This window comes from Citrus clementina, unplaced genomic scaffold (assembly GCF_000493195.1).
Source record: "Citrus clementina cultivar Clemenules unplaced genomic scaffold, Citrus_clementina_v1.0 scaffold_7, whole genome shotgun sequence".
NCBI lineage: Eukaryota > Viridiplantae > Streptophyta > Magnoliopsida > Sapindales > Rutaceae > Citrus > Citrus x clementina.
In genome coordinates this window covers 7,687,853-7,699,136 of record NW_006262075.1, presented here as the reverse complement: position 1 = coordinate 7,699,136, position 11,284 = coordinate 7,687,853, and the positions used below count along the sequence as shown (strand labels likewise).

At 34.6% G+C, this 11,284-nt stretch overlaps 1 protein-coding gene across 1 annotated transcript; it reads left to right on the top strand.

Annotated features, from left to right (window-relative positions):
* Window positions 1-538: 538 nt before the first annotated feature.
* LOC18036778 (trihelix transcription factor ASIL2) lies at window positions 539-2,310 on the top strand. The gene has a single exon (XM_006426691.2). The coding sequence runs from the start codon at window positions 1,045-1,047 to the stop codon at window positions 2,068-2,070; it is 1,026 nt and encodes a 341-aa protein (XP_006426754.1). The 5' UTR covers window positions 539-1,044; the 3' UTR covers window positions 2,071-2,310.
* Window positions 2,311-11,284: the final 8,974 nt, after the last annotated feature.

Here is an 11,284-nt window from a genome sequence, read left to right as displayed (position 1 = left end):
GTTACTTGCTATCTCCCTAGATTGCTGCCACGTCATTGATGCCGGTGACAACACTTCACCATATTCCACTGAAAACGCTGGTTTGGAATTGGCCGGTGACAGGGTTCCGTTTCTGCGCATTGTTACCGACTGGTGTCGGTTACTCTCTGAGGCCTTCGATTCCAGCACCTGATGGTCGCCTGATATTAGCCGTTGAAGAACCTTCCACTTGACACGTGATGACGTGGACACAACCAGAGCAGTTACTTAGAAGCAAGATTCAGACTTGTCGATTTTTCCATCAGCTATTATAAAATCTGGAAACAGTACACTATTGACTTCACGTCGCCAGTCATCTTGGTTTACTTCTAGTCAAAAGACCGTTTTACCCCATTTCTGTTTCCAAATTAAAATATTTTGTTTTATTTTTTTATTTATTACAAGTTGATTAATCAATCTGTAATCAATCCAAAGCGGTGGACCCTAATACTATGATATGATATTACATTTAGTTTTTGATATTGCAATATGATAATTTACTATTATTTGTTTAAGAAAATTTTTTGTTTTTAATTATTCTATACCAAATGTTAGCGTCCAAAAATGCCTTTTTCTACTCCTGTCATCAATAAGAAAAACCACAATCTCAAGGCGCCTAATTTTTCCACTGCCAAAAGGGTAATTTGGGTACATCACCGGAAAGCAGCGGGAAAAAGTACTACCAGTAAATCCAGCAAAACCTCATGGCGTTTTCCGTCAATTCACGTTTTCAGATAAATACACGCTTCAGGTCCATCTACCAAGCCGGCACCACGACATTCACGCCGGTGACGGAGTTTTCCCCTCACCTACCAATCACATCCCTCCACGTAAAGCCTCGTCTCTTAACTCCTCCCTCCACGTGTCCCGTCCTTCACCGAAAGCACGCCGTCACCCCCCCTTAAGGCCTAACCTCAATCCCCGATAAGCACCAATACCATAAAAATTAAAAATCACAAATTTATTTCATTTCTTGTTTGTTCTTCACCAGAAGAGGGGAAAAAAGCCTCTGTTTTGGGGCATCTGATGGACGAAGAAGACGAGATCCTGTCACCTCCGCCGGCGAGCCCAACTGGGTCGCCATCAAACGGGCGGATATCGGTAACGGTAGCGGCAGCACCGCCGGTGCAAATCCCACCACAACAACAGCAGCAAAACGTCGCTTTAGCCCTGCCGTCGCAGAGAAACGGCGGCGGAGGCGGCAGAGAGGATTGCTGGAGTGAAGGGGCAACTGGGGTTTTAATAGATGCGTGGGGGGAAAGGTATTTGGAGCTGAGTAGAGGAAACTTGAAGCAGAAGCATTGGAAGGAAGTGGCTGATATAGTGAGTAGCAGGGAGGATTATACGAAGGCTCCGAAGACTGATATTCAATGCAAGAATCGGATTGATACTGTGAAGAAGAAGTATAAGTTGGAGAAGACGAAGATTATGTCTGGTGGCGGAAGTAGCAAGTGGGTTTTCTTTGAAAAGCTTGATCAGTTGATTGGTCCCACTGCGAAAATTCCCGTAAGTGCTGCTGCAACAGCATCAGCAGTTAGGGTGCCGGTGGGGATTCCTGTTGGGGTACGGAATCCGGGGAAGAATCAGCAGGAAAGGAATGTTTTTGTTGGCGGGCAGAGGAGTAGTAGGATGGAGTTGAGAAAAAGGGCGGCTGTGGAGACAGAGGAAGAGGAGGAATCCGAAGAGGAGTCTAGGGATTCGATTGATAGTTTTCCTCCGGCGAAGAGGAAGAGAGTGGAAGGGGAGTCGGGTAAAGGGAAGGAGAAGGGCGGGTGGGGGGATTCAGTGAAGCTTTTGACTCAGGCTATATTGAAGTTTGGGGAGGCTTATGAGCAAGCAGAGAGTGCGAAGTTGCAGCAAGTGGTGGAAATGGAGAAGCAGAGGATGAAGTTTGCCAAGGAGATGGAGTTGCAGAGGATGCAGTTCTTTATGAAGACTCAGCTAGAGATTTCGCAATTGAAGCATGGAAGGAGAACTGGGAATGCTGGTAATCATCATAGGAGTAATGATAATGGAAATAATAATAATATTAGTGATTATAGTAACGAATGATATTAGGCTTTTAGTTTTAGATTGGGATTTAGATTTGTCTGTGGTCTGTGGGTGAAGAAGACCCCATTGATGATGATAAAAATTACGAGATTTGTAATTGAATTGGTAGTCCGTTGAGTGTAATTGTTGGTTTTTTTTTCTTTAAATATTTATCAGAATGTAACGTTTGTCTAATATGCTGTAACACAGTGATTGAACACAGCACATTTTTCAGTTGCAGCAAAAGGCATTTTGATTGTAGTGACTTATTAGAGAAACTCCGTTGGTTGATTGTTGTATTCTACGTATGTGTTGGTTTCCCTTGGCATCCACTAGCAAATTCCTAGGCAACGCCATGGAACCAGCGTTGCTCAATATAATTTGCTGCTATGGCATATGGTTACGGTATCTCTTATGGCTGCAAAATAGTTTAGTCAGTCAGAAAGTCCTATTGTGCAGTATTGCTGAAAAAGTTAGGATATCTCTATTGCTATATAGCGTACATTAAGGAATGAGCTTTAGTAGGATTCCTGAAAAATTAAGCTTGCCAAGGCCAGGTTCTTTCAGAGGACAAAATCTGCCTCTTATATCTTCCAGGCGGTACCTTATGCTTTGACACCTTATGGTGAAAAGCTGCAGACAAAAAGTTCTGCTCTAAGATATTTGAATACATGCTCTGATTCAGAGGAGAGATGCAGGATAAGCATACACTCAACTTCTTCAAATTGAGCAGGTTTTGCCTTGGTCTGTAATTCCATGATTGGCAGGTTGCCAGCATCAGGCATATGAATAACTTGTTTGGGCTCCAGATGGGAAGCTCATTTGTTTAACTGGTCCAACAGACAAATCCAGTCGGTTAAAATTTAGGCTGTGTGGCACAAAAAGCAGTTTCGGCATGCAGCAAATGCCATTGAAGCACAAACATTCTTGACACAATTCCTACCCGCTCAGCCAAACATATCATATCCTCCTCGTTAAGGGAATTGGCAAATCAAACAGCAGTTGGCTCTTTGACCTACAACAGATTTCTGATTGTGGACAAATTTCAAAGGATACCAAAAAAAAAAAAGGGGCGATATCAAAATATGTCACGGCTGCAGAATCATTGTACTAATAACAGTATTTAAATAGATAGAACTTACATAATTTGAACGGTAGCTCATTGAATTGGCATCCTTCAGAGGCATATTTCAGAGTTGGTGTCAGCCGTTGGTGGTACGTGGGAGTTATGGAGCGGGTTTGAGAAGTCTAAGAAGTACAGTCACACAAAGCAAATCGGGGAGTTCTTAGATCGAAAGGATGAAACCGTAAAGAGTTTGTTTATTCAATTGGTTCCCAAATTGAATCGGGGTAGCATATAAGGGCATAAAAAAAGAAAAGGCTTTACTGGATTTTGACTTGGGTTTGTTTGTAGTCCGAATCCTAATCGTGTAAGACTTAGCATTCTATTAGGCCGCTGCTTTAGAACCGACGTCGTTCAAAATATCCAATATCTTTCATTGATATGTTTTCTCCAAACAATTGTTGTTGATGTGATTCAGTTAACGCGCATCCGAAATATTATCAATTTCAGTCAATATTCCATGCTTAATTAGCTTACTCTAGTTAGAAGTGACTAGCATTAATTTCAGGATTCAGCCGTGACATTAACATTATGGTTGATGAAAGCCTTGATATCATCGGCAAGAAGAGGAGACTTCTTGATAGGTTGCAACCGGACATGATATCTGCGTCCTAAAATTCGATGAAGACTTGTTTGAGAATGATTTGCAGGGAATGAGGTTAATTTCATCGCTGTTTTCACGTCAAGAAACATAGTCGGACAAGAGGCAAGTTATTAAATTATTGGGAACAAGCTCTTTAAGTGTAGACAAGTTGGCGATTAAGGCGAGATACTTAAGTGATTCAGAATTTGCAGACCTCTGTGTTCGCTATGCAATTGACAGTAATGTCAAATCACTGAAACCTGACATCAGTCTTCCGGCCGATCTGCTGTACCACTTGCCTGAAATGGTTTTCTGTTCAGGATCATTAAACATGTTAGACCTATTCGACTATAAGTTATTGGAGTTTATGGGGAGTAATTCATTGAAGTTACCTTCTTTTGGGGAAATTGTGAATCAAGTTCTGGAGAATCTGGTTGATGGACGTCCTTCAATTTGAGGACCTTAATATCGATTTTTGTGAAGGGTTCAAAAGTTATTTGTTCATAGTAAGATAAAGAATAATGGGAAACTTGAAGAGATGAACACCAATGCATTGAATGCCCATTTAGTATCTGTTCTAGGGCCAGTGCCGTCGGGTAAGACTTCGGTGGTGGACGAGTAACTGTTGTTTCTGTGTATGACTTCTGTGGTGGATGAGTAACTGTTGCAAGCTGCAAAATATTAAGATTTCGGATCCTTTTCCTAACGTTTGGCTGCAGTCAAGGTTGATACCCCAATTTAAGTAAATATAAATATAACGGTGAAATATTATCCTTCTCCTCAAGTACTTCTTGGAGCTGTTGGAAACATTCATTCATTCATTAACACTTCACATGATCATCAAAATTCCAAAAATAATAGGAGAGATCTTCAAATACGAAGCAATACCTACCCACTTGCCTTAGTCTAAAAAAAATGAAGCTTTGAAAACTAAAGAATATCTTTTAGGGGGTTGGCCTACCTTACGTTTAACGTAAGTTACAGCCCCCTCACACAGTTGAGGAACGGATCCCAATGAAATTCAGCTGTGTGAGGGGGCTGTACCTTACGTTAAACGTAAGGTAGCAGCTCCCTCTTTTAGGACCAATTTGATAATGTTGTATCTTGTAAAATAGTTATTATTAGCCGTGTTATAAAAATAATCAGTTGTGAAAAGAATCAGTTAAACATTTGGTAAAAAATTATTTTTAAAAGTACAAGGAATTTTAAAAATAATCGCATTTGTTTGGTAAATCTTATAGTTAAACAATTATGAAAATATAAATAACTGAATTAAACATAATTTTGAATAAAATTTATTTTAAATTTTGTTTATCTATTTATAAGCATGTATATAGAATTTATTTTATTTTGTAGATGTAATAATTGATAGTTAAAATAAATATTTTATACTATTAATTTTATTTTTTATTTTTCTCAATATAATTGGTAATAGTATAGAATTGTATTAAGTATACAAATGATTTCTAAAATCAAATTTTAAAAAAATACTTCTTACTTACTTTTTAAAATCTATTCTAAGATAAGGTGATCTTACCAAAAGAAATTTTTTAAAAATTTATTAACTACTAAAATTAACTTATAATTTTTAAAATCATTTTTAAAACTACAAAAGACAATTACTAGCGAGCCCTTAATAAAAAATGGAGTGAAGTACTTAAATAGGACTCGCTTAAGGTAGCTCTAAAAGGCCTGTGTTCAGGCAACGGTTGAAAAAATTGTACTTGTTATCTTGATAGCTAATTCTGCTTTTGTCAGTCTTATTTAAAATATAATATATAGCTTTCACAGTTTGATAAGAGGCGATGTGATCATTGAAGGGGTTGAAAATTTGTACTCTTGTGGTTAAGAAAATGGAAGCTTTAGGTTAATGAGGTTCTTTTAAACTGTACTTTAGGGGTTTTCTGGGGTGAAAGACTGTGAGACAAGACAGCTTGTCTCCTTTGTTGAATCTGATGCTGTAATCCTTCTCTCAATTAGATGATTGCTTTACGTTGGGAAACGAATCCAAGCCAATCATAACAAAATATTACTCTCCAATGGTTAAATAGTCAAACATGGTCTAAATCATAAGAAAGAAGGGGGATTATGAATTCTTTATCCTTACTTTTTGACACTTCCACCACTCTATATCCCTACCAAACAAACTCATTCAAATACTTATACAACTCAAATTTCTTGCAGCCAAAGCATCGAAACATGCAACATCGAAATCAAGAAAATCTTAAGAGTACGTGCTGGGACTGTTGTGCTTCTACTTAACTTCAAATCACAACAACTAAAGCATTTGTTAAATAGTTACTTTTACTTAGTAGGTAATAGCTAATATTATCACTTACTCTCTCATTTACACTTTAATACCTAGTGATTCTCAAAGCAATTCTATAAAGTAAAAGTTATAATAATTCAATTTAAAATATGTCTGAAATACCTCACCAGATAGTTATTATAATAAATGGGGCACATAACTTTAATGAAATAACTTCACCAATGACAACTTAGTATAATGAAACTATACTACCTAAGTAGTATTACACAAATTTTTCTATCTCAAATGACATGTCATTCATTTGGTGAGACTCGTATGGGTAGTGTACTAACCTCTCTAGGCAGAATTTCAGTCGGCATAACAGAATTCAATGTGGGTATAAATAAAAGTGCTATGTGAAGCACAAAAGTGGAATCACATATCATAATGGTCAAAGTGCAAGCCTTCAAAGTCCAAAGTTGAATGATTACAATGTCGGCAAGAAACCTAATTATGATTCCTTCATAGCGATAAACGAAGTGCATTCACTTTTCAAGCAAATATATAATATGGCATCGGCTTCATTCACTTTTCAAGCAAATATATAATATGGCATCGGCTTCATCACTGACATTAAGCATAAAAAAATCAACAACTGTAAACACAAGTTCACAGTTTGAGCCATTCGATTCACATTCAACAACCAAACACAGTTAACATGAATTTGGAAATTAGAAAGAGCCAAATAGGAAAAGAAAAATGCTTACCTTGCTTTCAATGATTGTTGTGAAAGCAAGAACAAAGTTGAAAAATGGGAAAATCAACAGGCGGGCACTGTGAGTGAACTACACACAGAGTGTTTCTGATCGCGCCCCGGTTGTTGGCTTTGTCTTGCATGAACCGGCATTCAAGTCCGTTTATGAACCCGGCCCATTTTCTTTTACTCTATTTTTATTTTTTTTATGAATTACTTAAATTTAAGAAAATGTTATCAACCTACCCCCGAGTTTATTCAGAATTCGAAAAGACCTCATTGATTTGGTGTTCTTTCGATGGTCCCTTTGTACACACTATTTTGTGTAGAAAATTATTATATCAAATATTGTTTTATAAAATTTTTTGATAAATTTTAATAGAAAATATTATGAATAATATTTAAAATTTTAAAGAGATTTACAACATTTGTTGAGAGATCGTTTTAAAAAAAATTGAGAGAGATATTTTATTTTAAAAAAATATTAGAAATAGAAACTCTTGTACGAATTCTATTTGTTATCTTGTATTATTTATAATAATGCTAGACATAAAACCTCTTGTACAATTTCTACTATTTGTATAAAAATGTAGCATCGCATATTATTTTTACATACAAATATTATTTATTTTCTTTTGTTCTTTTAAAAACATGAAACATGTGATAATTATATAAAACTGTTAAATCAGGCATATTATTTATTTTCTTCTGGTACATGTGAAACATGTGATAATGATATAACAATGTCATATTAACTTCTACAAGTGTTTATTATATATAGATATAAGATCAGTCAATTTCTTTTTTAATAATATTTTCCAATTTTCCTATAGTTTAACGTTTAAACACCTATGAACAAAAACAAATCTCATGTCACTGTTGTAGTTACATGTGTAGCAAGCATGTAACAATAACCACTCATGATGTGGCAGTGAAAAGTCAATATCATCCATGTGCTCACGGCTCACCGACCTCATCAAGTGGTGGGATCCACTTAATCATGCAATTTGGACCCTCCGATCTAAATGATTTCCCACGGCCCATCTCACAGCAACAATTGATTGATCACACTTAGTGGGAGACACATAAGACAACAGTGTATATAACAAAGCGTCAAGTGAATGCGCTGAAGGTCTTGATGGAGCGGGACCCACATGCAATGTGTATCACAACCGTCGAATTGATCATCATGGCGAAGACGGGTTATATACTCATTGGCTAACCTTATAATTTATCTTATTAAGCTTACTTTTTTTTTTAATTTGTCTTCGCTAATCATCCTTAAATAATGCTATTAATCACATATTGGTGAAATGAAAACTGTTCCATTCAAAAAAAGAAAAAAACTTTAAATTTTGAATTTTTTTCATGAGCAAAATAGACTTATCAAAATAACACTTTTCATGTGTCAATTAAAACAACAAACAAAGCCCTACGATCATGAATTATATTCTTTATATTACTCTATAGGGCAAAACTATAGTGTAACTGTGATACCATACCACAACTGCACGCCTGTACCCAACCATTGGATCTATCCCACATGTGTCAATTAAAACAACAAACAAAGCCCTAGGATCATGAATTATATTCTTTATATTACTTTGTAGGGCAAAATTGTAGGGAAAAATTATAGTGCAACTGTGGTATCATACCACAACTGCATGCTTGCACCCAACTATTGGATTTATCCCACATTTGTCACCATAACTGGATCCAAATGGCTAGGTGCAGCGCGTGCAGCTGTGATATGATACCACAGTTGCACCATAACTAGACCCTACTCTGTAATCAATTGTCTATAAATATTTGAGCACGCAACATTTAAAAACCATGTACAAATATTTGGGATCATGAAGTAACATATTAGACATAAAGATAGCTAATATTTATAAAGATAGACTTATATTTTTTTTGGGTATCTTACTTAGTTACGGTGATTGTATCGTGATACATATGACATTAGGAAAGATTAACAAAAAAATTAAAAATTATTATTAGAAAAGAATTTATTACAAATGAACATTATTTTGTCGTGATTATCGAATTTTAGAAAAAATCATCAAGACTTTCTTTCAACAATTCACATGCAAATAAACGAACATACTTATATATAAAAATTCAATTTGCATAAATAGGTGAAGGTAATTCAAGTGATAGGCTTTCTTGTCTTTCTATTTTTTTAATTTTATGTTTTCAATTAAAGTGTTCACTCTATTACTATTAGAATTAAGATTTATTCAGAATCGGGGAATGTCAATTATGATAACAAACATGACTAAAGGACAGATATGAATCGCTTTCCATCGCCGTGAATAGCTTTCTCCTTAGAAAATATATAATTAAAGAAACCTCGTCAATTATTTTGAATTGATCTCCATTGCCGTGATTGGTTCTTTTAAAATGGTACAATGATAGATTTCAACCTTGAAAACTTCATATCAAGAGAGCAGCAGCCGCACCATAATGCAGAAAAGTAACAATTTGAAAAGAGACACAAGCTTCTTTCTTTTTCTTTTTTAAGAAAAAACAATTAAATTCATTTCTTGTGTTGCATTGCTTTCATGGCTAGTCAAAATAAGAAAAAAGATTTTCATTCACCTTAAATGTACTTATAGGATTGCCTTAAAGAGGAAAACTGTCAAAACACGAATTTCAATGTTAGCCCGCTAACAACAAGTTGAAGTAGTGACCAGTGAGAGTAAATGGGGCATGTGCCTTTTGTGAGAAATGTGATGCATTTTTGTCCCATTTAGTCAAATAAGGTAGCATCCTAGCTTGTTATGATGAAATAAATTTTCACCCATCTCACCTGTCGATTATAAGAATGGAAAGAATCATCCAACCATTATTATTTTTTTTCACCACAGTTCATGCACGAAATATGAGAAGAAAAAATAAAACCAAACATTCTATATGGAAAAAATAGTCGTCGTTCTTTAATACTAGCCATGAGGTGATGAAATTATTGTTCGAGTTGTATTATAATGGTGAGAAAAATCTTGTATGATCGTATGAAAATCAAATATCTCTTAATAATGAAATCAAAATAAATAAAAGCGTGGCGTGATATATTCACATTACTTTAAAAACATATTATGGTATTATTTGTTTTTGGGACCTTTTTCTAAGATTACGCTTACATTAATTCATAAATGTGACATCTTCAATTTCAATAGGTCATTACCCAAGTCAAATAATTTTTAAGAACAAGAGTAATCCTTAATAAATTCAAATGAATAAGATCATTCAATCATAAAACTTAATAAAAAATAGAATTCAACCTTTTTAAGTCGTCTAACATGTTTTACTCTATTCAAAATTTGTGAATTTTATTATTCTTCTTATCTTCTCCATTCCAAGCCGCTGAGGTGGCGTGTGACCAAGAAGATAAAAATATGATGGGTGCTGACCCGAGAAGGGTCTACAGGTGGCAAACAATGAGTGGAGAGGAGCACGGTATAATGTGGTGGACTTTTGAAGCAGGAGAGCGTAGTGGGCCTGGGTCACAACTTGAATTTGAAGATATCGCAATCTCTTCTCGCTCTCACTTTCAAAACTTTATTTATGGGACCGTTAAATTTTTTAGAATCTCTTGTTAACAACTTAAATTATGATCGAAACGTGGACATTTGACCAATACCCCTTATTTCTTCTTTCCAAAATACCAAAACACCCTTGATTGAAAAGTGATCCTTGATCACTTTATGTGCCCTAAAGTTGATTGGACAATATTACCCTCTATAGGAGAATTTTTTTTATTTCATTGCAATTGGGTATTGCAAATTTATACTACTTTTGGACGGCATAATTAAATTAGATTAACTTTTTAAGATTAAGTTAAATTGGATTACATTGGATTATATATGATACTATCTTTTTTTTTTTTTGGTATAGTATCAAATCAAACTATGTTAATTGAATTTAATAAAGCTAAATATCTATTTAAATAATATAATAATTCTAAATTATATTGATAATTGTTGACTTTAATATTTAATATTCAACATTGTTGTAAAGAAAGGATTGATTATTTTATGTTTAATATTCAATACTAGTTTAAATAAATTAATAAAAAAAATTGATCTTAAATTAAATATAATTTAAAATAAATTAATGAATAAATTTTTGATATTTTATATAATATAAATTATTGGTCAAAATATTAGGTTAAATGAAAAAGAAAAGAGTGATAAAGATTAAAGAGAATACAAACTTTTCATTTTATTTTATCCCACCTAAACCCATATAAAAATAAGGACTAATAATCCTATTAGTTTTGGACTAAATTTTAGTCAACTCTATTAGTCCACGACGACTAAGCATACCTTATATTAGATTATTTTATTAGTCCAAAAATCTAATCCAATCCCAAAACTTATCCAAGCTGCCAAACATAGCCATAGTTTTATATTAGGATTTCAAAGATTAATGTTTGGGTTTCTTTAAGTTGGTGATTAATGGAAAATAATAAGGTGTTACTTCTAAGTTCTAAATTCACTCACAATCACTTCTTTAAATGATATC